This window comes from Rattus norvegicus, chromosome 3 (genome assembly GCF_036323735.1).
Source record: "Rattus norvegicus strain BN/NHsdMcwi chromosome 3, GRCr8, whole genome shotgun sequence".
In the NCBI taxonomy this organism is placed as follows: domain Eukaryota; kingdom Metazoa; phylum Chordata; class Mammalia; order Rodentia; family Muridae; genus Rattus; species Rattus norvegicus.
The window spans coordinates 74,855,848-74,883,746 of record NC_086021.1 but is presented as its reverse complement, the minus strand read 5'-3'; the positions used below and the strand labels follow the sequence as shown (position 1 = coordinate 74,883,746).

At 44.0% G+C, this 27,899-nt stretch overlaps 1 protein-coding gene across 4 annotated transcripts; it reads left to right on the top strand.

The window, feature by feature from the left end:
* Window positions 1–263: 263 nt before the first annotated feature.
* Window positions 264–26,208, top strand: Fastkd1 (FAST kinase domains 1). Of its 4 annotated transcripts, NM_001191738.1 has the most exons (14): window positions 380–1,718; window positions 2,110–2,178; window positions 5,088–5,213; window positions 5,852–6,250; window positions 8,074–8,184; window positions 9,485–9,616; window positions 11,116–11,602; window positions 13,598–13,712; window positions 17,230–17,358; window positions 17,717–17,848; window positions 18,349–18,462; window positions 21,466–21,604; window positions 23,270–23,384; window positions 26,060–26,207. In NM_001191738.1, exons 1-14 carry the CDS (start codon window positions 1,384–1,386, stop codon window positions 26,153–26,155), a joined length of 2,499 nt encoding a protein of 832 aa, NP_001178667.1. In that variant the 5' UTR covers window positions 380–1,383; the 3' UTR covers window positions 26,156–26,207. The 4 variants fall into 4 exon arrangements, 3 of the variants coding, with proteins under 3 accessions (NP_001178667.1, XP_017447178.1, XP_038960772.1); XM_017591689.3 differs by lacking the exons at window positions 380–1,718; window positions 2,110–2,178 and adding an exon at window positions 2,445–3,039 and having other exon boundaries at window positions 26,060–26,208; XM_039104844.2 differs by lacking the exons at window positions 380–1,718; window positions 2,110–2,178; window positions 5,088–5,213; window positions 5,852–6,250; window positions 8,074–8,184 and adding an exon at window positions 8,203–8,221 and having other exon boundaries at window positions 26,060–26,208.
* Window positions 26,209–27,899: the final 1,691 nt, after the last annotated feature.

The following is a 27,899-nucleotide window of genomic DNA, read 5'->3' as shown; positions in this document are numbered from 1 at the left end:
GTATATTCATGTGCGTGTGGTCAGAGAACAATAGGAAGGAATTGGCTATCTTCTTCCTCCTTGTGGGGCTCTGGGGTAGAATTCACATTCTCGGGATTGGCGGCAAGCGCCTTTGCCACCTCTTAAGGTCTCCTAGAATCATCAAAAAGTGTTTGTGGTGTGCATTACAAATAGGTCAGTGCTTCAGGAACTGGGAAACACCTTCATGGTAGAGATGCACCATAAGGTGGGGTCTCCGCCAATCACTAAGAACGCTTCAGTCCGTGAGAAAGAAACTACCAAGCCCAGAATTCCTCGCGCGCCTATGGCCCACCCATGCCTCTCGCGATGCCTTCTGGAACATGTAGTGCGCGCTTCCTTGGTGCACGCCGCCCAGGGACCGCTTTTCCTTCCGCACTGGGACAAGCTCTGTTACCGGGAGAAGTTTCTCCAGGAAAGGCTAAATACCCTTGGACGCTACTGGTGAGCGAGAGACACCAGCTTACCGCTGCGGCTGCCAGGCCTCGGATGATCCCTGCCTTCTGAGCCGTCCAGAGCAGCCCCGTAGGCCGTAGCGGGCGTGGGATGGACTCGCCGGTTGGTCAGTGGCTCTGCCTTCCGTAGCCCGCAGGGTTCCGCCCGGGACGCGCGGTTTAGTTTAGTAGCTGCGGTCTCCTTACCTGTTTGGGTTCTCAGCACCGCAGAGCACCGTTGCCATCTAGGCCAGTGGAGGCCAGTTCTCCCGCCGGCCAGGTGCTCGGGATACCAGTCATCTGTGAACCGTGGGGCTGTGCGACACTCAAGCCAGCTTACCACACTTCCAACTGTGTCACACTCCCAAGGCGGCTCCTTTGGTCACAAGGTTTCCCCAAGGTCACCTTTTTGTAATTCTCATAGATTGGGCTACAGGATGAGACATATCTCCACAAAGAAGCAAGCAGATACTTTTAAAAATAAACAAATCAATTTTGAGTTCGTTTTCTAATGCCGCTTTTGTGGTCAGAGTTGAAAAGAAACATTTTAAAATTAGGTTCAGGAAGAGACTCTTTCCCCCGAGCCCCCGGATGTTTTATTTCGGATCAAATCTAGCTGGTTCAGACCAAGAACAGTCTGTAGTTCAAACAAAAAGAAACATCCTCGTTACTTGAAATTTGAATTTGGGGGATCAATTTGATAGTAATGAGACAAGAGTAACCAAGGCTAACCAGTTGTTTTACAGATTCTATTGAAATGGATTTAGAACTGCCGAGATGGAAAAAAAACACGTGAATGAAGGCCAGTTTTTATACTGTCACAGCACATCTGACTTCTAGCACAGATGATCTCTCTCTTTTTTAAACCAAAGAAAAATTGTGCTAAGGAAGGAAAAGAAACCTCTATTTTAGAGAACTGTCCGTTATAAACATGTTCCGTCTACGAGGCGTCTCTCTACTCTCTTGGAGAGCGTTTCCGTTCCGCCCCTTCAGTTGTGAGTCATTAATTGTTCAGATGCAGAACTGTGCAGATGAAGAACAAGTGTTTGATCTTATCGAGAGAAATAAGGCCACGCTCTCAGAACAGCAAGTGGGCTGTGCATTTAACGTACTTTGGCAGTTTCAGAAGCAGAAGACCATCTTGGAGAAAAATGTTGAGCGCGTTAGAAACCATCCTCAGTTTCTTAGTCTTTGCAGTGTTACGACAGATCACATCCCAGCAATGAGTGATGTCACCCTGGTGGATGTGTTATACAGCATAAAACAGTAAGTTGCTTCTCAGTTTTATGGAAAGAATTATAGTTTATATTTTAATTTTTTAAAAGAATCCTTTAATAAAAATGGAAAAGCCATTCTTCCAGGAGATAGTTCTTTCTGATAATGTTATATTTTAAGGATATTTTGAAAGCTGTTCTTTGATACTAACTAGTGGTACAGTTTTGAAAATTAGGAATGTAGAAATGGCTAGCTTCCCGTACATGAGGCTGTTTGATTATGGAATGTTGGTGGGCTATAGGTAACGAGAATATGATAGGTAAGTCGTTACTCTTCAGATTAATGCCTGGTAGCAAGCCGAAGTTCTGTCTTTGTCGATCTGTTTGCAGTCTCTTGGCTTTGATGAGTAAGAGGTGCTTTTTTTCCCTTGTTTTTTATTGAGGTTTGCAGTTGAATCCCATCACCCACTAATTGAGGCCCTGGTCACAGAAGGGTGGCGAAGACTCGAAAGGCAAGTGCTCTGGGCTTGTCATAGAGGAACAGGGCATTCTGTGGGAGACTATATGGAATATAGGAAAAGAATGAAACTTTACAGGGAAAAAGTGTACTGGGCCCCGGGGATGTAGCTCAGTCCGCAGAATGTGTGCTTGCCTACGAGAGGCCCAGGATTCCATCCCTAGCCCTGCATCAGAATTCAGGATCATCCTTGGCTTTGAGGCGTCTTTGAGGCTTGACTGGGATACATGAGACCCTGTCTCAAAAGAAAAAAAAGTTTTTAGTTTGAAGGTTTGTTGTTTGTTTTGTTTAGCCTGAGACAGACCTTCCCGGAACAGGCTGGCTTCAAAGGCGTTTGAGGTCATGCCTGGCCTCTTTTTTTTTTTTTTTAAAGATTTATTTATTTAATGTATGTGAGTACACTGTTGATGCCTTCAGACACACCAGAAGAGGGCATCAGATCTCATTACAGATGGTTGTGAGCCACCATGTGGTTGCTGGGATTTGAACTCAGGACCTCTGGAAGAGCAGTCAGTGCTCTTAACCTCTGAGCCATCTCTCCAGCCCATGCCTGGCCTCTTTGAGGAAGGTTTTTAATTGTGTCCAGAGTAGTGTTTACTTGGTAAAAAAAAAAAAGGGCAGGTATTTCAGGAGTCCCCCCTTTCACTCAGCAGAATTCAGTATACTTTTCCACTTGCATATTAATAAAATGGAACCCTGGTGTCACAGGCATTCATGAACGAGGTGCTTTGACTCTTGAAGAGTTCTGCTTCAGAAACAGAAGATTCTGATTGATATAAAACAAACAAACAAACAAGCAAGCTTAAATATCGGGGTTGAAAAGGTGGCCTGGCAGGAGATTCCTAGCACCCACATGGTAGGTCACAGATTGCTATCTGTTACTCCAGTTCCTGAGAAGCTTCCTCGGGCTTCCACAGGCAAAACTACCACACTCATACTGCACAGTCATACTACAGACAAAACACCCAAACGCACGGAATAAATAAGTGTCAACAACAACAACAACAGCAACAGAATATCCCTAGATTGCAGGGCTATGGAAGAATGAAAGGAAAGACAGCAATTGGGTGGAATGGGGGGGGGGGGGGCTGACACTGTTGAGCATGCCTGGTTTCCTGCCACTTGGTTTCTGTGAGTGGGCAGTGACCACAGATTATAGTCAGCCTCAAATTGAGCTTCCTAAAGAAAGCAAGCCTCTAGCCAGTGTCTGTCCCTGCTAAATGGTCCCTTTCCGTCTTTGCTTGTTTTATATTGCTCTCAATAAATTTGACTTCACTGAGAAAGGGAAAGGAAAAGAAGTAAGCTTCAGGTTCTATGCTGTCGGATACATTTCAGGCAAATGGATGGAACTAGAAACTATCCTGAGCGAGGTAACTCAGACACAAAAGGATGTGCATGGTATGTACTCACTAATAAGTGGGTATTAGCCAGAAAAGTACAGAATACCCAGGACACAGCCCACAGGGCTCAAGAAGGTTAACAAGCAGAAGGACCCAAATGAGGATGCCTCAATCCCACTTGGGAGGAAGAAGAAAGCAATCATGGGGGTTGGGGGAGGAAGGAAGGAGGGAGGGAAGGAGGGAGGGACAGATGGACGGACCTGGATTGTCTGCAGTTTTGGTTATTATGTGTTGTGCTGCTATGAATTTCCTTATGTTGAAAAGTATGTTTTTTGTTTTATATTTTAAAATTTATTTGTATGTGTGTTGGGTAGGAGGATATGTGCACGTGTGTGCAGGTGCCTGCAGAGGCCAGAGGAGGGTATCGGATCCCCTGGAGCTGGAGTTAACAGCTTGTCAGGAGCCACCTGATGTGAATGCTGGAAAGCCAAGTTGGAATCCCTGGAAGAGCAGTATATACCACTGAGCCATCTCTCGTGCTTTTAGTAAACAAAACAAACACTGGCTACACATTAAAGCCTAGTCACGGAGAATGTAGCTTAATGTTAGCATGCTTGCCAAAGTGTGGATAAGCCCCGGGGTTTGCTCTGCAGAACTCACAAAACAGAAAAGAAAGGGAAAGAAAAATATCAAAACATTTAACACTCCTTTTTTGTCTTGCCATTCACTCAAAGAGACTGGATCCTTTTTCCTATGCTTAAATTCTAAAAATTTTCATAGAACTTTTATTTGCTAATATGCAAATGAGTCAGCATTCCATGGCTCCTAAAAAAGTTAACAAGTAAAACTAAAGTAGTTTTGAGTGATTCTCTTTTAAATCTTTCTAATGTACTGAACTTTAAAAGTATCGTTGTTGGAGTTGGGGACTTAGCTCAGCGGTAGCCCTGGGTTCGGTCCCCAGCTCCAAAAAAAAAGAAAAAAGAAAAAGAAAAAAAAAGTATCATTGTTTTGGTACTTTTATAATAATAATCAACTCCTCTTGGAAAATTTGATTTTTTAAAATATAGTGTTTGTATTCTTCAAGAATCTCATACAGTGTGTTTTAACCATATTCAAAATATACCCCTCGGGGCTGGAGAGATGGCCCAATGATTAAGAGCACTCTTAAGACTGCTCTTCTATAGGTCCTGAGTTCAAATCCCAGCAACCACGTGGTGGCTCACAACCATCTGTAATGAGATCTGATGCCCTCTTCTGGTGTGTCTGAAGATAGCTACAGTGTACTTAAATATAATAAATAAACAAATCTTTAAAAAAAAATACTCCTCAAAACATACCCCTCACTCCTCTCAAATGTGTATACCACATCTGTTGTTCTTTATTTTTTTGTAATGTTGAGGCTCAACCCAAACTCGGGGCCTTGCCTGCACATGCTGGGCACATGCTGGGCACATGCTGGTTTTCATGTGTGAGTACTGCGTTAGCATTTTTGTTGCTTTTATTTCACAACCAAATCATGTGTTCTTATCGGCACTAATGATCTCACTTGCATTTCTTTCAATAGGTTCGATATTAATGTGCTGTCAATATTTTCCACTTGCCTGGCCGATCAGCACTTGTATTTTAGTCCATTAATGGGAAAAATAGCTGACATTGTGAATAGGAAACTGGAAGCCATACAGGACTTAAGGTACCTCTGGTTGGGAGCGTTGTGTGGGCGTGCAGGTGCAGACTTTGGGTGCAGATAGAGACCTGTGTCAGTCATCATTGTAAATGCATCTCTTGTAAGCTCATCATCCCCATCTGTAAAACAGCGATGGCAAAAGCTGCTTGGTATTGAGCTCTCTGAAGCATCTCAGGTTTTTTTTTTTTTTTTTTTTAAAGATTTATTCATTTATTATATATAAGTACACTGTAGCTGTCTTCAGATACACCAGAAGAGGGCATCGGATCTCTTTACAGATGGTTGTGAGCCACCATGTGGTTGCTGGGAATTGAACTCATGACCTCTGGAAGAGCAGTCGGGTGCTCTTAACCGCTGAGCCATCTCTCCAGCCCGCATCTCAGGTTTTTAACTTACCAAGTTCGCCTGCCATGTCCCCAGCCATCTCTCATGTCTTCGCAAGTAGCAGCAGAAGACATGATATTCCCGAGTCAGAGCCAGACGACTGTTTCTCACGGTGGTAGGGGAAAAAATGAATAAATGGGTGAGACAATTTATGGCATAAAACAATATGCTTGCCACTTTCTTGCCATATCTAGTTATTTAATTTAGAATTGACCATTTTCGTTAGTGATCTCAAGATGCGTATCTTTTTTCTCCTTCAGGGCCTTGTCTGTCTTGATGGTCAGCATTTCTTCTTTAATATCACCGTGCTTTCAAGAACGACTGCTGACCAGAGCAGAACTTCTTTTTGACACTGTAGATTCTTCCAAGGTCAACATTGCAAGGAGGATACTACTGTTCCTTCGGAATGTCAAGCACAGTCACTACCCACTGTTAGAGAGGTGCAATCAAGTGTTCATCAGAAATGTGAGCCATCTTGACTTGGAGTCCATCAGTCGAATCCTTAGTCTGTATCAGTCTCTACAGTTCCACAGCTTTGAATTTATCGAGGTGGCTCGAGGGAGGCTGGCTGAGCTGAGCCTCCCTTCTGACCATCCTGAAAGCTTCGTCAGACTGTTTGCTGCGCTGGGGCCGGTGGCCAGGCCTGAGATAAGGAAACAGTAAGCTCACTTTACAATGCTTGGCTTCTCATGCTAGAGTCTTCACATCCCCGGCTCTGCTGTGCAAGGGGAAATTACCCATGACCCTCTGTTCTTTGATTCTTCTGACTTTCATTTGCCTTTCCAACCTTTAGACTACTGTGTCCCCAACAGTGGACCAAGATCGAAGATGAGGCACCGCCTCAGTATTTTGGTTAGTCCTTCCTAGGTTTGCACAGAAGCATAAGACTCGTGACCCAGCAGAAGAGATTAGGCTATTTAGGCCATAGCAGTCTAAACAGTGCATCATGGTACACCATTACTTCACCATATTTACCAGCATGGTGCACCATTACCTCATTTATATTCACCATCATGGTGCACCATTACTTTACCATATTCACCATCATGGTGCAGCATTACCTCATTTATATTCACCATCATGGTGCACCATTACTTCATCCTATTCACCATCATGGTGCAGCATTACCTCATTTATATTCACCATCATGGTGCACCATTACTTCATCCTATTCACCATCATGCTGCACCATTACTTTATCATATTCACTGTGAAAGTCCCCAGGTTGCTTTTGGCCATGATGTTTTATCACCAAAACCCTAACTAAGGCAATGTTAATGTAACATGTGTTATAAATACATATTCCAGTTCTGGAACAAATAGTTTATTATTAGAAATGATTTTACCAAAAGAATATACCTGGGTATATTGAAATAGAAAACTATTAGCAGTAATTAAAAAAAAAATAAGGAAGCACATACTTCTTTGGGTGTAGTGGTGCCTGACTGTGAGTTTGAGGCTAGCCTGGGTTATAGAGGGAGTCCCACGCCAGCCAGGGCTGCAAAACAGGACACACACACACACACACACACACACACACACACACACACACACACCATCAAGCAAAATAGAAGCACTTAGGTGTGTGTAGCCCTCCAGCACCAGGCTTGAGTGAGTTTGAGCTGACTCATCTCTTAATAATTTCTGTTTTCATAGGACATTGGTTTAGATACCCATATTTGGAATACTTAGCTGTTGTTGTTGTTGTTGTTGTTGTTGTTGTTGTTGTTGTGGTGCTATGAGGTGAACCTAGGGTCTTCCACATACTCGACAAGCACTCTTACCTATTTACTTTTTATGTGGAGACAATTTCACTAAGTTGCTCTGGCAAGTCTTGAACACTTGAATCTGTTTCAGCCTCCCAAATATCTGGAGTATAGATCTCTGCGTGGCATTTGGTTGGATGTTATATACATAGGAATATTTATGATACTTTGGTCAGTATCCTAAAAAATGGAGATATTGGTAGAAGATGAGTAAGGTATTGAATTCATACACAAATATCATTAGGTTCTCCCTGCCCAGGTCTGAGGCTAGAGTTTTGCAGTGCATAAGATTCCCCTACTCAGCATAAGTACATGGAATGTTTCAGAATTATAGGAGTCTTTTAAGATATTTTTAATTGTATATGTCTGTGGGTATTAGCGTGTGGGAATGCAGCAGCCTTCAGTGTCCTGTAGCATCGTAACTCCCTAGAGCTGGAGGTACAGGTGGTTGTGAACCTCCTAAAACGGGTGCTGGGAGCCAAGCTTGAGTCTTCTGCAAGAGTAGTACACACACTTACCTGCTGAGCCATTTCCCCAGCCCAGGAACGGTAGTGATCCGTAGATACGTGTGATGAGCCCTTTCCCTTAAGCAGGACTTCCAAGACCTCCATAGAAGAGGGATTTGTAGTTTTCTATTGGGTATCCCCAAAACTGCTCACTAAAACAAACTGAAAGCTAGTTCTCTAACGTTAAAAAGTATTTATTTTTGTTTTTAGGCTTAAATCAACTATACTGCTGCTGTCAGAGGAGCTGAGCAGCCAGCAAGCGCTGACTGTGTTGGGAGCAATGGAAGACATGGAAAGCAGAGACTCACACTTGATTAAAAAGTAGTCTTTCCTGAAGTTGCTGGTGCTAAGTTTAGTTGTCAGTCATAAGTATCTTTTCTTCTTTTTCTGACAGGAATACTAGTGTTTGAGTGTTTTGAAGTAATAAGGAATGACCGCTTAAGACATTGCTATGTTCCCGCTGGGGATTTCAGAGCAGGGACAGCGGTTGTTGACAGCGGTTTTTTCTTTCCTTTACTGCTGCTGTTAGACTGGAGCAGAGCGCCACAGTGCATAGAGCAAGGGCTCTGTGTCTCCAGAAGCTTCCATGGGGACTCATCTCACTGTCGCCTGTAATGTCATAGCTTATTGGTAACATGAGATTTAAGAAGGAAAGAAAACCCGTTCAAATTGCATATGTTTAATTTTTCTTTATCATATGTCTCTTTAGTGACAGCTCCTCTGTTTCATTTCTCATCACTTTTCCCTCCTCCTCTTCCTCCTCATCCTCTTCTTCCTCTTCCTCCTTATCCTCCTCTTCCTCCTCTTCCTCCTCCTCCTCCTCTCCCTCCTCCTCCTCCTTATCCCCCTCTTCCTCCTTATCATCCCCTCCTCCTCATCCTCCTCCTCATCCTCCTCATACTCCTCCTCCTCATCCTCCTCCTCATCCTCCTCATCTTCCTCCTCCTCCTCCTCATCCTCCTCCTCCTCCTCCTCTTCCTCCTCATCCTCATCCTCCTCCTCTCTCATGAGGGCCAGAAGATTATGGAAGAAAATGAGATTAGTGTTGCTAATTGTTAATAACTCAGATAAAACTGTTCTTGGCAACAGGATGTGAAATTTGATGCCTGCTCTGTGAGGTGTTCTCTCTCTCTCTCTCTCTCTCTCTCTCTCTCTCTCTCTCTCTCTCTCTCTCTTGTAGAGCTATGGTCTTTTAAAAAATACTATGTAAAAGAATGATGTGTTGACTGTTTGACTTGCATATATGTATTTGTGTCATATGCATGCCTGGTACTGGCCAAGGCCAGAAGTCGTTGGATCCCCTGAAACTAGAGATCCAGATCACTGTGAGCCACCATGTGGGCGCTGGGAACTGAACCCAGGTCTTACTAAACAGCCAGTGCTCCTAACTGCTGAGTGACCTTCCTACTCCTACAGCTGTGCTTTCCTCCCCTTTTTTAATTTACTCTTCCTGATTGTTCTTTATTTTAGTCATTTATGTTTCCATGAACGTCCTGAGAGAGTTCTGTAAAAACAGACAATGAGGTCATTTTACCGATCCTCAACATAGAGTGTGGCGTGGTCTGTCTAGCAGCTGCTTAGCAAGTAAGCGAACGGCTTGTTTCGACTGTGTTCTTTTCAGGATCGTGTCTGTCCTGTACAGACATTTGGATAACTGTAAATCAGTAGAGCTATTGAAGATAATACAAGCGCTGACATTCCTACACTTCCAAAGTAAGGAGCTTTTTATGAAACTCAGAGAAGTACTTCTCAGGTAAGATCTAAGTATTGAAAAAATAAAGGGTTAAACTAACATTTCATTTCAGAATCTATCCACGTAGCTGGAATTTTCTGGATAAAACCGAATGGCTTATTACTGAATTCCTAAGGTCTGGGTTATACCTAGCATGCTGTTGTAGCATTATGTGAACCCTGAGTGTGATCTCCACTAAACAACTAAACAAGCATATAGCAGTAACGTTAATAAAAGAGCATTTTTTCATACAGTTTTTACAGTTTAGTTACATTAGTAACTAAACATTACCTTATTTTCTCTGGATATGTAACACTGTGCTCTAATTTGGAAGTTACACAGTTTTCCATTAATTTGACTGGGCTAAAGTGAAATATTACTAACTTCAATGTCTAAGTTTACTAATAGCAAATGAGATTGTCTTTACCAATGCACTGTGACTAGCCTGGAGTATTATGTTTATTTTATTTTCCAAGCAATCAGTGGTGTGTGTGTGTGTGTGTGTGTGTGTGTGTGTGTGTGTGTGTGTGTGTGTTCTGTGTTTGTTCTTTGTTCTTTCTAGATAGGATTTCAGAACTCCAAAAACCACAAATAATAGAATTATAGCAACCCAGTTTTGAATTTAATGTGATTGGATCATTTCTTCTTTACTTCCAAACGTACAGGTGCCTTAAAGTGGCCAGTTCTTTTTTTTTTTTTTTTTTTTCCGGAGCTGGGGACGGAACCCAGGGCCTTGCGCTTGCTAGGCAAGCACTCTACCGCTGAGCTAAACCCCCAACCAAGTGGCCAGTTCTTAATTTGTTGTTTAACAATTACTGTTCTTGAAGTGGGGGCACACACCTTTAATCCCAGCACTCAGGAGGTAGAGGCAGGTGGATCTCTTGTGAGTTCGAGGCCAGCCTGGTCTACAAAGCAAGTTCTAGGACAGCCAGGGTTCTACAAAGAAACCCTGTCTCAAGAAACAAAAATGAAACGAAAGAGAGTGAGGTTGGGTGTTTGTCTGTCTGTCTGTCTCCCAGTGAGTATGTGTGTCTGTCTGCCAGTGACTTAAGGCTGTATGTCCTGTGCACATAACTAAGAAGGGAATTGAACTGGTGATATTGAGGATCCTCCATGCCACGGACTAAAGGTCACAGCAGCTCCTAATGGTTATGCAGTCACGGAGCTCAGACTCTCCTGCATCAGCACTGGGCACTGTTCTGATGCTGACCCCTTCTTCCCTTGATGGTGTTTTGTTTGTTTGTTTGTGTGTTTGTGTGTGTGGTTCTTTTTTGTTTTTGTTTTTGTTTGCATAAAAATGTTTGAAGGATGGTTATGTCACCTTAGCCTTTTCTTAGTGACCACTTGAGACCTGTCCCCTGTGAATAAGTCTTAAATGAAGTGGCTTTCTAAAGCCACCTCACCTGTCAAGAGCAGTTGTGTAACACTATTTTACTCCATGTACTTTGGGTGCTTTTTGTTGTTGCTGGTGTGTTGATTATGTTCTTTGTTTTTTTCCTCCTTTTTCCTCTACATGGTAGTCGTTTGGAAGCTAGTGTCACACCCAGCGAGGTTTCCGTTCTGGTCTCTGCTCTCTCCATGCTTCCATATCCTCACCTCAACGAAACAGCCCTGTCCCGAACTGAGACAGTTTTACCACAGTGCGACTTCAGGGAACTGAGTGATTTGGTAGTGTGTCTCATGCGCTGGATTCAGAATGATCACCTGTGCTCGGCTAGCACTGCTGGGAAGCAACTGGACCTCCTTCAAAAACTGGATCACTGGGGCCATCGCCGGCTGCAGCAGAGCACCAGCTTGGATCTACTGTGGGAGGAGCTTAAGTCTGTGAAGGGAGAGTGGCTTCATGAGTCCCTGGTTGAAGAATCAATCACCGCTTTGCAGCGCTTTATGGATGAGATCGATCACAGCAATGTCGCCAAGATCGCATCTTTCCTTTCCAAAACTAACTACCTCAGCACTCCGCTGCTCGACAGGATAGCTTCGGTGGTCGTTGAGCAGATCAAGAAGGTGAAACTTAAATGCTAGCTACTACTTTTACACCACAGTCAGCTTCTAGAAACATACTTTTTATAATTATAGATACTTAATTACTTTCCAAACTTAGATTACGGCGTGAAGCTTAAAAAGTCACCTCTGACTTCCAGTTCATCAGTTTGTTCTGTCTTTAAAACCACTTTGGATCAGGGTGGGTATGACGTCACACTTATAACCTTGGCATTTAGGAGGCTGAAGCAGGAGGATTGCCAGGAGTTTAACGTCAAAGTGAACAGACATAGAGACCCTGTCTCAAACAAAACAAACCAGAGTGGCTGCTTTGCTCCCCTAGCCACCGATCTGGAGAGATGAGTGGTCCGCCTTTAGCCCCTCAGCCCTTACCAATCAGAAGTCAGGGTTTGGTTGGGTTTTGTTTTTGAGACAGGATCTCATTATGTAGCCCTGGCTAACCTGGAACCCACTATAGACCAAGCTCACCTTGAACTCACAGAGACCTTCCTGCCTCTGCCTCCTAGTGCTGGGATTAAAGGCATATGCCACTATGCCCAGCTAAGATCAGAAGTCAGATTTATTGATTTATTTTCTTTGAGGCAGCATTTTTCTGGGTAACAGCCCTGGATATCCTAGAACTCACTCTGTTGACCAGACTGGCCTTGAACTCAAAATGCTCTATCTGCCTCTGCCTCTCCCTCTGCCTCTGCTTCTGCCACCCAAGTCCTGGTATTAAAGATGTGTGCCACTTCTGCCTGCCTTTAAAATTTGTGGCCCAGGCTAGCCTCAGACTCGTGGTCTTCCTGCTTCCACTGCCTTCAACAAATCCTACCAGCATGTGCCATCACAACTGGCAAACATTTTTTTTTAATTAGAAGGCAATATTTTAAATATTCGGTATATTTGCATGGTAGATAACAACTGATTTTTAATTTTCTTTTTTTCTATAATCCTGGGTATCACCGTTATAGGCCTGACAAGATGGATTAGTAAATAAATGGATTTGCCTCTCCAAGGATGCAAGTCTGATGGACCCGAGTCTTTTCTTCAGAATCCTTGTAAACACGGGAGGAGAGAACCAGCTGCAGAAAGCTGTTCTCTGACTTACACATTCAGATGTGACACACACTCACTGCACCCCTCCCCTCTCTCTCTCTCTCTCACACACACACACACACACACACATACACACACACACAGAGGAAATGAGAGATAAGTGTGAGGACAAATATATATGCTGCCCACTGAAATCAGTGCTCCTGAGTTGTCAGTGTGTGTCTAGTCTGATATTACTTCAGAAAAGCTCCTTTATGGATCATATGAGAAAATGCTTACTTACAAAATGACTGTGGTATATATATTAGGATGAGGTCTTTATTTAGAAACTAGTATTTTCCACAACTGAACAAGATGTCTCACCTGCTTAGCTTTGGGCTGGGCAGGTGCTTAGATGAGCAGTGTGCAAGCTGCTGAGACAGTGAAGTGGGCGTAGTCCGGGTGCTTGGGCAGACACACGTGCCCTTAGGTCTGATCCCCAGTGCTGCCAGGCCTCAGAGCTCACACTCACGATCCTAGCAACCGACCTTGGGTTTGAGGCCAGCTTGGACTGTAGGGTGAGACCCTGAGTCAAACGTATCAAATGTAAAGAATGTATGGAGGGAAAAGTGCTGACGGCTCTCCGGTGCTAGTTGGCTATGAAATGATGCTATTCTGATCCGGGCACTGCTGGTATGAATTAATGGGTTGTTTCCTGTCCATTTTCAGTGAGTGATGGAGCCTAGAACAGGCCTTTACACCTAGCAGAATTAAGTCAGAGATTGGCTGACTTTTTTTTTTTTTAATATACTAGCATTTTTTACGGTTACTAATAGTCACAAGTTTAAATTATTGCAGGATGCAAAAGTTAGTTAGCGGTACATCTGTGCTTTCACTATAGGTGTGTTAGACTTTATCTAAAACGATAGGTTAAAGTTAATTTTGCTGAAGCCTATATTAAATTTTGTTTCATTTATACAGATCCATCCCTTTTCAGTCCTTGCTATTATTCTCCCATTCAGCATTTTGAACTATGATCCACCTCAAAAGGATGAATTTTTTGGAGCGTGTGTCCAGTGCTGTAATTCTTACTTAGGTAGGTAAAAGCGTTTGACAATATACCGAATGAGTGGTCCAGTAGATTCTTATTGTAAATATGAGCCAAGAGCTGTTACAGTGACCTTCGATATTGGGTATTCAAAATAGCTGAAGTTCTGCTCTATGTCTGTCTGTGACGGTGTGCTGCTCTATGTCTGTGACGGTGTGCTGCTCTATGTCTGTCTGTGACGGTGTGCTGCTCTATGTCTGTCTGTGACGGTGTGCTGCTCTACTGTCTGGCTGTGAGGGTGTGCTGCTCTGTCTGTGACGGTGTGCTGCTCTATGTCTGTGACGGTGTGCTGCTCTACTGTCTGGCTGTGAGGATGTGCTTTTGAAATGCCAGCAGTTGGTGAGGCAGAAAGTTGATGGCTTGGTACCAGCTTGGGCTATGGGGAGAGTTCAGGTCTGCCTGGGAGGGACATCTGTCTGTCATCTATCTCTCTATCCAGCGACTTCCCTACCTATTGTGTCCTGAAAGAACCTGTCTCAAAAGAAGAAAAGTATCCGTTTCTGAGACTTTTTAAATAGGAACATGTCAGACTTTTGTAAGAATTGAACAATGAACATCAATATATTCAGCGTGGATTTGATAACGTTAATATTTGGTCATACTTACTTTATCTCTCTTGCTTACCCCGTCCCCCCCGCGCCCCGTTTCCAAGGATATTTTACCGGATTACTAAAGCTTACACCTCCCCAGAAGGATGACACTCCCTTGTGTCAGCACACACTGCTAGCACACTAAGAAACTCCAATAGTCCCTGAATACCTAAGCGTCCAGTGTTTAACGTCTCCTAGATTGCACCCCTAATAACCACTGTAATAGTCACTCGTTGCTTCTGGTGACTATGTGCTTCCTCTCTTGTGTTCTGGAATACCGCCTCCACACACCAGGGGAAAGACTGTGTTTTTTCCCTTTTTGTTTTTAAGGTTTTCAAAAACCTATTATAATTGAAGGGACAAACATCTGTGTATATCCCCAGTCAAGCTTGAGCCCTGTCGTTCATTGCCTCTGATGAACCTTTGAATTATCCATTCCTTATGCTTCAGGGAAAGGGGACATTCTCCCTTGTAACCATCATGCCAACACTATAACCAGGATAATGAGCAGTGCCATCTACTACTTAGGCCGCTATCAAGTTTTCCCATCTCTTGCCAGATGTTTCTCATATAGGGAGGTTAGTCTGTAGCTCAGACTAGACTCGTATATATGTGCTCGTGCAGTGTGTGTGTGTGTGTGTGTGTGTGTGTGTGTGTGTGTGTACATGTTCTAGTGTGAGTGGTAGAAGACAGTCTCAGGTGTTGGTCCCTGGCTTTGCTCTTGTTGAGGGTCTTTTGTTTGTCACTGTGTAGTCCTAGTTGGTTGACCCAGGAGCTTCCCGGTGTGCTCTTGTTCTGCCTCCCATTTCTGCAGCTTTATGTGGTTCTGAGCATCGGAACTCAGGTTCTCAGACTTGCTTGGGAAGCTCTGCCTTGACCCACTGTGACAGGTCAGCCCCTCTACCTCATTTTTCTGTGGCATCGTCAGCACTGAACCTAGAGCTCACTGATGGGGCTAGGCTGGCTGGCTGGGCGAGCTGCTGGGACCCTTCTGTCTCCATCCCTGGTACTAGGTTACAGGTGTGTGTGGCCATGCCAACTTTTTATGTGAGTTCCGGCGCATTGGACTCAGGTCTTCATGCTTTGTGAAGTGCAAGCACTTTACCCACCAAGCCATCCCAGGCCCTGGCCTTGAAGTCTTGCCCCTGTGTGCAGCTTCCTTAGTGCTTGAGTGATGAGCCTTTTTTTTTTTTTTTAATGAGCTTTGTTTAATTTTATCATCTTCCATTTCTTCTTTTGTTTTAAAATAATAAAGTGGCTGTTTTATTGAAGAAATGTTATATTACAGATTGTCTGGTTACTAGTGGCAGCTGTATTACACATTATCTGCAAAAAGGACCTTGTTGTGCATACAATATTTTATGGTTTAGATCCATTAAAATTTTTTTTGAAATGTTATGTGTATGAATGTTTTGCCTACATATATGTCTATGTACCACTTACATGTCTGGTCCCCATGGGGGCCAGAAGAGAACATTAGGTCCTCTGAAACTGGTGTTAACGGATGGTTATGAGCTGCCATGTGGGTGCTGGGAATCAAAGTAGGATCCTCTAGAGCAGTGGTTCTTAACCTTCCTAATGCTGCAATACAGTTACTCATGTTGTGGTGACCCCAATCATAACATTTTCACTGCTACTTCATTAACTATAATTTTGCTACTGTTATGAATTATAATGTAAATATCGTGTTTTTCTATGGTCTTAGGAGACCCCGGTGAAAGAGCATTCGACCCCAAAGGGCTTGAGACCCATAGTTTGAGAATTGTGGGGTTGGGGATTTAGCTCAGTGGTAAAGCGCTTGCCTAGTAAGCGCAAGGCCCTGGGTTCGGTCCCCAGCTCCGAAAAAAAAAAAAAAAGAAAAAAGAATTGTGTGTGTGCCTGTGTGTATGTGTGTGTGTGTGTGTGTGTGTCTGTTTTATACAGGGTCTCATGTAGTACATATGTAGTACATAGTAGCCTCAAACGTGATATGTAGGATGTATGTGAGGATAGCCTTGAATATCTGATCCTCCTGCCTTCACTTTTCAAGCACTGAGGTTACATCTAATGTGTCTAGCTATTTGCCTCATTCATGATTTGGTCTTTTACAAAATAAATACAGCAAAGAAATTCAAACTGAAAGATTTTGTTTGTCTGGTTTTGAAGACAAGGTCTCACATTAGCCCAGACAGACCTGCAACTGTAACGTAGCCAGGTTGTTCTCAGACTTGTATAGTCTTTCTGCCTCAGCGTCATAAGTGCTGGGATTCTAGCTGTGTGCCACCACACCTGTAAAGGTTTTGAGTTTGTCTTTTCTGTCCTTTATAAGAATTCTCATACCCGTAGATTATGTTAGTTTGTCCCTTCTCCTATGTAAGAAGACACTCTCAGGCTGGAGAGATGGCTCAATGGTTAAGAGCACTGACTGCTCTTCCAGAGTCCTGAGTTCAATTCTCAAGAACCACATGGTTGCTCACAACCATCTGTAATGGGATCCGCTGCCCTCTTCTGGTGTGTCTGAAGACAGAAACGGTGTACTCATATACATAAAAACAAAAAGTCTTTTTTTTTTTAAAGAATCCTACCCCCCCCAGCTTTTTGAGAAAGGATTTCTCTGTGTAGCCCTGGCTGTCCTAGAACTTGCTCTGTAGATCACAGTGGTCTACAGAGAACTCACAAAGACCTCCCTGCCACTGTTTCCTGAGTGCTGGGGTCAAAGGTATGTGCCACCATGCCGCATCAGCAGCACTTTCTTTTGTCTGTCCTTCTTTCTCTGCTCCTAAATTACTGTTGACTTGTAATGGTGTAGATTAATTTTGTGTTGATATGATTTGTTTTCTTATGTCATTAAAATACTTGACTATATCTAAACAGCTTACCCGTTCATATGTATATGTGAAACATCTGTACATTACAATTTTAAACTTATTTTTTAGGTACATTGGATCCTGGGACATTAGTGTTTCTTGGTTTCTCTATGGCTACACTTGAATATTTTCCAGAAGATCTGCTAAAGAAAATGTTTAACATCGAGTTCCTAGCCAGATTAGATTCCCAGCTTGAAAGTATGTGTCTACATTTTACTTTTGGAATTTATTACGTGCACGTTATATACAAGTGTCAGTTGTGTCCATAATGAAGCACTTAAAGGCTAATAGCATTATTTCCTGTTAATAAAAGCATTTTTGATTGACTGGGGGATAGGTTGATGATAGAATGCTAGCTTAGCATTTGTTAGGGCCTGAGTGTCATGTTACTAAGCTTATCCACTTAAAACTGAAGTGCTTATGTACTAGTAGAGTGACTTCCTCACATAAGAGTTGAAGTGTCAGCCAAGAGTGGGGGGTCGTGCTATGAAGAAGTGACTTGTTTCTGCTGGCTCTGGGCTCTCCACATCCATTAATAATGTGTTCTTAATTTCAGTTTTACCTTCAAGTCTCAGTGCAAGGATCCAGTTCCGCCTTATGGAGTTAAATAGAGCCGTCTGCTTGGAGTGCCCCGAGCTGCAGGTCCCGTGGTTTCATGACCGCTTTTGTCAGCGACAGTTTAACAAAGGTTTGAGCTTTCTTATGTAAGAGTACAGTTAATTCCAGAACAGATTATTAGGTAATAGACTATTATTAACACTGTAAAGTCTAAATATGTCTAGTTTCCAAGAGGGACGATGGCTTGTTGCATACTTTTGTAAATGGGGTTCATTTTACAGGAGTTTAGCTGGGACACTGGAGCACTTGGGTAAGCGCCTGTCTCCTTTGACCGTAGTGTTCCTCCACATGGATAGCACTAGGCTCGCACTGTGTCTGTGCACTTCTTGTGTGTGCCTGTGGTTGCTCACGTGGGCGTGCGTGGAGCACCACAGGCTGCCTTCTAGGGTCAGTTCTCTCCCTCCATCTTTACCTGGGCTCTGGGGATCAAACCCAGATCCTCAGGATTGGGAGGTGAGCCCTCTTCTGAACCTGCGGAGTCACTCGCCAGCCCCGAGGCTCCGTGTAAAAATGTCTGTTTTTTACTTTGTCAGATTAGGATGCCTTTTAATTTTTATAATTTTTCCTAAGATACCGGTGTTATGAATGGAGCGCAACAACAGATCTATAAAATGTTAGCAGAGGTCCTGGGAGGACACCGATATGTAAAGCCTTCGACTCTTTCACCATATTACCACACAGTGGGTAAGTCACCTGCAGACATCAGGTCCTTTTCGATCAAATGCACTTTAATGGAGTCTTTAATTAGCTGGAACTTTAGAAAGGTTTACACTTGCCTGTAAAGATTTACATGTATAATAAGCATTTTACCTGCATGGAGTGCACTAAGTGTAGCCTTAATACTCACATAAGCCAGAAGAGGGAGCCATATACCGAGGAGCTGGAGTTACTGATGGTGATGAACCTCACTAGGTGCTGGAGGCCCAACCCAGGTCCTCTGCAGTGGCCTTAAGTGTTCATCACTGAGCCATCTCTCAAGCCCCAGGTTTATAATTCCTTTCCAAAATTTTAATCATGAAAAATTTCAAACAAAGTAGATTTAAAAAAAAAGAAAAAGAAAAGAATTCTCAGGTTCATTCCTATGGCCCAGCTTTGATAATCATCAATATTTCTGTTTTTCAGGAAAAAAAAAAGTTAAGTCTTCACAAGAGCTAAGTAAAGCCAGATTTACTAGACATTTCTGAATCTTCAAAAGATTCTGTCTTACTTGGACATGGCACATGCCTATAATCCCACCTGCCTAGGAGGTTTAAGTGAGCCTGGGTGACAGCAAGACCCTGCCTCAAAAGCAAAGAAAACCAAAACACACAGGACTTTGGCGAAAGCGTAGGACATTGCTGCTCTCCTCCAGCTGTTCCCATACCCTGAGTTTTCTTGTTTAGGGGTCACTGTCTCTTGTAATGTATACACACATGAGTTTATCAGCTCCTAAAGGCTCCCCCTTAACACCATCAACTGGTGATTAGCTTCCATTGTGTCAGATTTGGATGAGGCCATCTTTCCCGGCTTCTCTCTGTTGTTGTTGTTTCTTGATTTTTGGAGACAGGGTTTCTCTGTGTAGCCCTGGCCATCCTAACTCACACTGTGGACTTTCTGTTGCTGTCATAAACACCATGACCGAGAGCAGTTCGGGGAGAAGGTTTATTTCATCTTATAGCATGTAGTCCCTCATCCAGGAAGTCAGGGCGGCAGCTCTAGGCAGAAGCATGGAGGCGGGAGCTGATGAGAGGCCACGGAGGATGGGAGGAGGCTGCCCCCAGTGATGCACTGCTTCCAGCAAGGCCACACTTCCTAAGCATCTTCACACAGTGCACCTGGGAACCTTACTCAGGCGCCCGAGAGAATGGGGAGCATCTCATTGAAACCACTACGTAGAGTAGCACTGAGATGTGGCATGTTCCAGTTAGAAGTGAGGCAGGAGGATGACTTGAGCCTTGGGATTCTTAACCAGCTAAGCCACATAGCAAGACCCCATTTTCAGAAACAGAAAGGTAGAATAATTTTAATTTCATCACATTCTATGACCTTCATGGTTGTTTCTTATATATGTTATGATCTATTTGTTCAGGTTGGTATCCAAACATTGCATTCTACTAATTTGCCTTTTCTCTTAAGTTCTTTTTTTCTTTTTCTTTTTCTTCTTCTTTTTCTTTTTCTTTAATCTTTTTTTTTTTTCTTGGAGCTGGGACTGAACCCAGGGCCTTGCGCTTGCTAGGCAAGCACTCTACCACTGAGCTAAATCCCCAACCCTTTCTTTTTTTTTAAAGATTTATTTGTTTTATGTAAATACACTGTATACTGTCATTGTCTCCAAACACCAGAAGAGGGCGTCAGATCCTATTACAGATGGTTGTGAGCCACCACGTGGCTGCTGGGAATTGAACTCAGGACCTCTAGAAGAGCAGTCAGTGCCCTTAACCACTGAGCCATCTTTCCAGCCCCTCTATTTTTCTTTTTTAACCTCTTTTAATTTATTGGAACTATTTTCCTCATCTAGACTGTGATTGCACCCCGTGGTACTGTTTAACATGCTCATGTTGTACTTATCTTCCTAGTAAACCAGCAGTTAGAGGTCGATGCTTAATGATTTGAGCTTTGATTTGTCTTCGGCCACACTGTCTCACAGACGGCTAAAAGTCACCACCCCTAGGGGGTGTAGTGCTCTTCAGACCAGATCACCTGTTAGTTCCCCCCTGGACGTTTGCCCTGATGGCTTTAGTAGCCCATCACCTGTAGCTCCTTGCCTAAATCTAGGCTTCACAAGGGAGGCCAGAATATCATGCTTCTCCGTGTACCAGCCCTTCCACATTGATTGTTCTGTTTTGTCTAAGAAAAACATTTCTGTGTTAACGTAGTTCCTGTACATGCAGTTCTTTTAGGAAGGCTTATTTTGCTTTCACTGGTTTTCAGAGGGGTTGTCTTAGCATGACCAAGAAACTTGAACGATCTTAAAATAAAGCATTGCTGTTGCTGTTGTTGTTGCTGCTGCTGTTGCTGTTGCTGTTGCTGTTGCTGTTGCTGTTGCTGTTGCTGTTGCTGTTGCTGCTGTTGCTGCTGCTGTTGCTGCTGCTGTTGCTGTTGCTGTTGCTGTTGCTGCTGCTGCTGCTGTTGCTGCTGCTGCTGCTGCTGCTGTTGCTGTTGCTGTTGCTGTTGCTGCTGCTGCTGCTGCTGCTGCTGCTGCTGTTGCTGTTGCTGCTGCTGCTGCTGCTGTTGCTGTTGCTGTTGCTGTTGCTGTTGCTGTTGCTGTTGCTGCTGCTGTTGCTGTTGCTGTTGCTGTTGCTGTTGCTGCTGCTGTTGCTGTTGCTGTTGTTGCTGCTGCTGCTGTGACAGTCTGGCTATCTGCTCCTCAGCTGCTCCTGATCTACCAACCTTCTCCCTTAGCCTCCTAGGTGCCGAGGTGACAGACGTGTCACCATGCCTGGCTTAAAGCAAAGCTCTTTGCTAGATCTAAGTGTAGCCAGCTGTGCGCTGTAGGTTAATGTGTGCTTGGTATTTATTGATTTTCAAAGGAAAGTACCATTGGCTAATACCTTTCAAAACGAGGTGAATAACCAGGGAGCTATATTGCCCTTTCTGCTCTTTGAAGTGCATGTGTGTATGTATGCATATTCATGTAAATGTTAAACTTTTGACTGTTAGAATTTATCTAATTTATACTGTTGATTCTTTTTCCTCTTTTTAAATCAGATTTTGAATGCATTTTGGATAAACGAAAAAAGCCCCTGCCTTATGAAAGCCACAGCGTAACTCCGGGAAAATCCCCAGGAGTACACGGGGATTCAAATACTTCAAGAGCTGAGCCAAGGCTTCCACCAGAAGCTGAGAGGTAATTTGGTTTTATGATAGTTTTGAACCATAATATTTGCATTATACTATGGCTCCTTTCATAAGGGTTGGGGATAGCACCTGCTAGGCGGACATCCCACACCGTCTGCCCCTATCCTTCTGCCTTGTGATCTTCCTTCGGCTGCCATTGGCCAGCAGTCTGTGTAACTAAGTCATGGCCTTGTTGCCCTTATCCAGGAGGCCAGGGTTTTCTTCTTTGTTTTGTTTTGTTTTTTCTTTTTAAACACTGCTAAGGCTTTATTTGTACATTCTTTACAGGACGGTTTGGGGCTGTGTCACTGAGTGAAACCTGTTGCCTCAGGCCTATTGCTAAAATGTAAATAAATACAAATCAGACTTGCTGGTGACAATCCTTTTGGTCCTATCTTGTTTATAACAGTTTCTATAGCCCTGCAGCCTTGAGTGGTGCTGCACCACTCTGGAAAAGATACCTTCAGCCTCCTTTCCATCCCCCAAAGCTGCAGCAAATCCTTCCTGCTGCCTCCTCTGAGCCAAAGCAGCCAAAGGTTTAAACGTCTTTGGTTCATAGGTGGCCAGGTCCACAAGTACTTTCCTGTTGAGCTCTACCTGGCTCTTAATTGACAGTGAATGCTGGGTACTGTAAGCCGTGTTCCTGGGAGGCAGCTGTAGTTCGATTGACACTGAGGGTCCTCAGGTTCCGCTTCTTAAGTCTGTGGGACTCATACACTTAACGAAGGCTCTGGTCACCGCCCTGACGGCCAGCCAGTAGCAGTGATTCTTCCTTACCCTAAAATGCCCTCAGACCACTATTGGCGGGTTCAGGAGTTGCTGAAGCATGCTGGGCATTTTAGGGTTTTCTTCTTTGTATCCGCCCCCTTCTCTACCGGGAGAGCGCCCAGCCACTTCCGCATCGCCCCTGTATTCACACATCCTGGTAGACCAGGGCTGTGCTGTTTTGACTTCACAGGTAAATTCTTTCTGGAAGAAGCTACTGCATGAGAGTTAGATGTTTTACTCTAATTTCTATAGATGAAAGGGTTTGACAGTTACTAATTTCTTCAGTAGAAAAAGAATTTGGAGCTGGGTGTGGTGGGTGTGTGTCTTCCCAGCACTGGGGGCTAGAAGCAAGCTGATCAGTAGTTCAAGACGAGCTAGTATTAATTACTTCTCTGTTGCTGTGACAAGACACCATGGGCAAGGCTACTTTAGAGAAGGCTTATTGTTCCCGAGGTTCATAAGTATGAAGGCAGGGAGCATGGCAGCAGGCAGATACGGTGACTGGAGCAGCTGAGAGCTCACATCTTGAACCACAGGCAGGATGCAGAGCGAGCAAACTGAGAATGGCACGTGGCTTGTGAAATCTCAAAGCCCAGCCCAAGTGATAGACTTCCTTTGCAGCACCACGCCTCTCCAAGCCTCTCCAAATAGAACCAACAAAAGAGGACCCAGTGTTCAAACTGGAGAAGTGAGAGGGGTGGGGATAATCACCCAAACCAATCACTGGGCTGCTTAATGCTGTGTCTCAGCAAATGAACAGAGTAAAAACCTTGGTGGTGTACTGATGTATAGACATTTACCTATTGCTAGTTTACACAGATATATTCTTTTTCCCAAAGGGCTTATGACTGCTGGTTACTTAAATTCTCATTTTGATTTTGGAAGTAAATACTTTTATTTTTTGTAGGATTGCTATAGAATTTTTGGATGTAAGAGCCTTTTGTTCAAACATTCTTCACTTAAAAGGAAAATCTGCTATGAAAAAGCGGCATTTGGAAATCTTGGGCTATCGTGTTATTCAGGTATGAACCAGTCACATGATTCAGCCTGTAAAAGGGTATGCTGGGGCAGGTATGGCCAGGCGCATCTGTAGTCCCGTGCTGTGTGGGCAGACTTGCTCCACCAGCCTAGCTCTGGGCTCAGAGAGACCGTCTCATGGGAGTAAGAGGGAGTGGAGGGCGTCTGGTTGCCCTGCACACATGGGCATGTGTATCTGTGCATAACACACACACAGTTTTTTAAGGCCTGGTCTCCAGGCCTGTAATCCCAGCACTTGTAAGTCTGAGGCAGAAGGATCTCAAGTTTGAGGCTAGCCTGTGCTACATTGTGAGTTCAAGGCTAGGATCGATGACCTAGGGAGACCTTGTCTCAAACAGTGAAGAGCTGGTGATGGTGGCTCACATGTGAGAGGCAGAGACAGGTGGATCTCTGAGTTTGACACATATGTGTTATGTTCCAGGCCAGCCAGGGATACACAGTGAGACCTTGTCTCAACAAATACATAAATAAAATAATTTTACGGGTTTGCATGTTTCTTTTTTGCATTATGGATGGGGTTTAAAAGGAACAGGTTAGCATCATACGTCGGATAAGTAGTGGGAAACGCCTTGGATGGTGTCATGGAATGGGGGAGAGGGGAGCTGTGAGGCAGAACAGCTCTAGGCGGTGGCAGGAGGAACGCCCCACCTGGCTTCTGAGACTTGAGAGGCTGTACATCAGAAGGCTCCAGCCTCGCTGGTAAAGTTCATAGGCTGCCCTGTGGTTTGTGTAGCTGCTCTATCTATTTTTAAAGATTGATTTTAAAGTTCATTTATGTGTGGGGTTATCTGAGTGTGTGTGCATGAGTGCCAGCCTGTGGGGGTGGAGGAGTTGAATCCCTCAGGAGTTGGAGTTCCAGGGTTGCGAGCCTCCTGACGTGGGTGCTGAGGATCTAACTCAGATCCTCTGCAAGAGCCGTGTGTGGTCTTAGCCACTGAGCATCTCCAGCCCACGTATGTGTTGTTGAACTTTATGTATAAAGTCACTTGATTTCAAAGAGACACTCAATATAAAAATGTTTTTAAAGCTATTTTCTTCTACATTATTGTACCATTTAAATCTTTTATCACCTTATACGATTTCTTTAAAGTCGGTAACCAAAGGTATATAGAAAAGCATTTTTGGGGCTGGGGATTTAGCTCAGTGGTAGAACGCTTACCTAGGAAGCGCAAGGCCCTGGGTTCGGTCCCCAGCTCCGAAAAAAAGAACCCAAAAAAAAAAAAAAAAAAAGAAAAGCATTTTTGTAAATGAATTGAAATGGTACATCTTCAGCTTTTATTACAAGATGTCAAAAGAAGTTAACAGAAGTGATTTTATTACTGTCTGGGGAGAGGCTCTCTGACTGTGTAAATGGGCTAGCCTCTTAACCATCAAAGCGTGTGAACCTAAGAAATGACATAGCACATTTTCCCCATGCTTATTTAGTGCCTACCTTACCACGCATGTGCGCACAGTGTGCACAGCGTTCACAATTAGAGCCCAATAGAAATGCTCAAAACCCCCTGCCAGCCCAGGGTCTGTGATGAAAGCTGTGGCTTTCTTCTTTCCCTTTTAAAAATGTTAATGTTGGGCTGGAGAGATGGCTCAGTGGTTAAGAGCACTGACTGCTCTTCCAGAGGTCCTGAGTTCAAAGCCCAGCACCACATGGTGGCTCACAACCATCTGTAATGAGATCTGATGCCCTCTTCTGGTGTGTCTGAAGACAGCTACAGTGTAATCATATACATTAAATAAAATAAATAAATAAAAAAAATGTTAATGTTTTATTTTTATTTTTTATGAGTGAGAGTTCTGCCTATTTATAGGTTTGTGCAGCACACGCATGCTAGGATCCAGGGAGGTCAGACCAAGGGCAGCGTGTAATACGGATGTTTGTATGTGTGTCCGTATACCACATGCCTGTCTGACGCCTTAAGAGGCCAGAAGACAGCACTGGATCCCCTGGAGCTGGAGTTAGACAGCTGTGAGCCACCACTCTGGTGCAGCGACTCAAACCTAGGTGCACTGGGAGAGCAGCTAGTCTTTTAACCTCTAAGTCATCTCTATTCCCATCTATCACTCCCATTGTTTTTAAGTGGGAGAGATGTAGTGGGGTTGAGATGTGGTAGCATGCTATAGCCATGCTGGTCTAGAACTCTCTGTTCTAGCCCGTCTGGCCTTCGACTTGTGGCACTCCTCCTGCTCAGTTTCTGGAGCGCTGGTAGACAGCTGTGAACCACGCCTGCTCTTTTCTATTTGGGGGTGGTGAGTCAGAACGCTGATCAGTAACACGCTTTTATTTATAACATTTCTGAATACGGCGAAGCTCCAGATTGAGGGCCTGGCAGATGTGGTGTCTTTGGAGAGCCTGTGTCTGTGTCTGGACGGTGCCTTCTCCCTGTGTCCACCTTCTTAATGTTTTGGCCCACACAGACACTAAGCAACAGTCATCTACATACTCTTAGCTCATCTCCTCAGATCTAATCAGATCATTTCTATATTTTACAGTTGTGTTTACACTTTGTCAATCTCTGAAACTATCATTGAAAAGCTTTTATCTCCCCTCACTAACTCAGTAGGGAGCTCCACCTGATGGTGAGAAAATCAGATTTAAAACACCTTTGAAAGCAACCTTTAGCTACTGTAAAACTTTTACTCAAATGAGTTACTTACTTCACAGGTCCCCTACTTTGAATGGAACTCCATGGCAATGTCAACGAAGGATACACGGATGGACTACCTGAGAGAACAGATATTTGGAGCAGGCAGATCATGACTGTAGTTTTTTTTTTTTCCCTCCATCTTTATTAAATTGGGTATTTCTTATTATGACTGTAGTTTTCATTTAAAATGACTGCAGTGGGTTGGAGAGGTGACTCACTGCCCTTCCAGAGGTCCTGAGTTCAATTCCCAGCAACCACATGGTATCTCACAATCATCTGTAATGGAATGTGGGACCCTCTTCTGGTGTGTCTGAAGACAGCAACAGTGTACTCACATAAATCAATCAATCAATCAATCAATCAATCAATCAATCTATCTTTTAAAAAAAAACGACTGTGGCAACCACATATTTACTTAAGATGCTTAATTAAACAGGCTAAGGGCACATATTCTGAGGTGGGAAAGCCTGATGTATTTGGGCCTACCAAGAGATCTATTGTGGTTAAAGCAAATCCAGTAGGAAGTGGGTTGGAAGTGTAGTAAAAGGTCAGAGGTAACAAGTCAACACCATATGACCTCACGGCTTCTCTCAGTAAGACAAGAGGCCATTGTAGAGTTTTGGCAAGGAATACTAAGAATGCATATATTTTATATATTTTAATTTTAATATTTTATTTTTTAAATCTTAAGTAGACCTGGCTGGTGTCAACCCGTGGCATTCCTCCTGTGTCTGCCTCCTAAATGCTGGAGTATAGGCATGAGCCATGTGCCATCGTCACAGCTAAGAGCCCCTTTAAAAAGTGACTTAATCCCAACCCTCTGGAGGTGAGATAGGAGACTTGCTGTGAGATCGAGGTCAGCGTGAGTTCCAGGCCAGCCTGGGCAATAATGTGAGACATTGCCTCAAAACACCCAACCCCTCAAAAAAGAGAAAAAAGTTTACAGTGTGGAATTTTTAATTTTTCTATTTTTTTCCTTCATGCATGAAGATTTTGATTGTCACATCCACCTCTCATGCCCCTCTCTAACTCCTCCTGAGTCCTCCCCGCTTCTCTATTGTTTATGTCCCCCCTTCTCTCTCTATACATTTGACTATGTAACCCAAGTGAGTCCATTTAGCATTCATCGCTGCGTGCACATGGGTAGAAGGCTGTCCACTGTGGCTTGTCCTAGGCCTGAAGAAAGCTGACTTGCTCCGCCTGCGACTGCTGTGGCTTCTAAACTAGGAGTGGGCCTGGGGCCCCGTGTCCATGCTCGAGAGTTGACTGGCTTGATCTTGTGTGGGCAGCTGTAGCTCTGAGTTCCTGAGTGCAGGTGCCTGTCGCTCCAGAAGACACTGTCTGGCTCTTACAGGTCTGTCCCCTCATCTGGGATGGTCTCTGAATCTTGGCTGAGAGGGTGTGACACAAATACATTCGTCTCACCAAGACTGGGACATATGGGAAGAGGGAGGAGGAGGAGGGCTGGTGTTGGGACAATCCTGAGTTTGTTCAGATGTGTTGGAACACTTCCCCAGCACCTGGGAAGTCCACTCAGTTTGCAGATCACAGGGCGGTCCCGGCTTCAGAAAGACATGTGGAGTGTGGGATTTAATATCCTGGGACTACATGGCATCACTTAAGGTGCTATTGGAGGAGAATGTGGATGCGGGGGAGATGTGGGACTGTCCCCTCAGGCACTCTGGCATCCAGAAGCAGAAAGAAGAGCCAGCAATGGAGGCCCATGACGATCAATCCTTACACAGATGTTTGGCAGGATCCAAGTGATTCTTAGGTCATGACCTACATGGTTGACTCTTCGGTAGACTGAGAAGTCTACACCAAGAAAAACTGGTGTAGAGCCTCACATCCCTCCAT

Coding starts and splice junctions, on each gene's coding strand:
- Fastkd1 (NM_001191738.1), top strand. CDS start 1,384: ATGTTCCGTCTACGAGGCGTCTCTCTACTCTCTTGGAGAGCGTTTCCG. Junction 8,185..9,484: donor GACTCACACTTGATTAAAAA/GTAGTCTTTCCT, acceptor TGTTCTTTTCAG/GATCGTGTCTGTCCTGTACA. Junction 18,463..21,465: donor ACCATATTACCACACAGTGG/GTAAGTCACCTG, acceptor TTTTTAAATCAG/ATTTTGAATGCATTTTGGAT.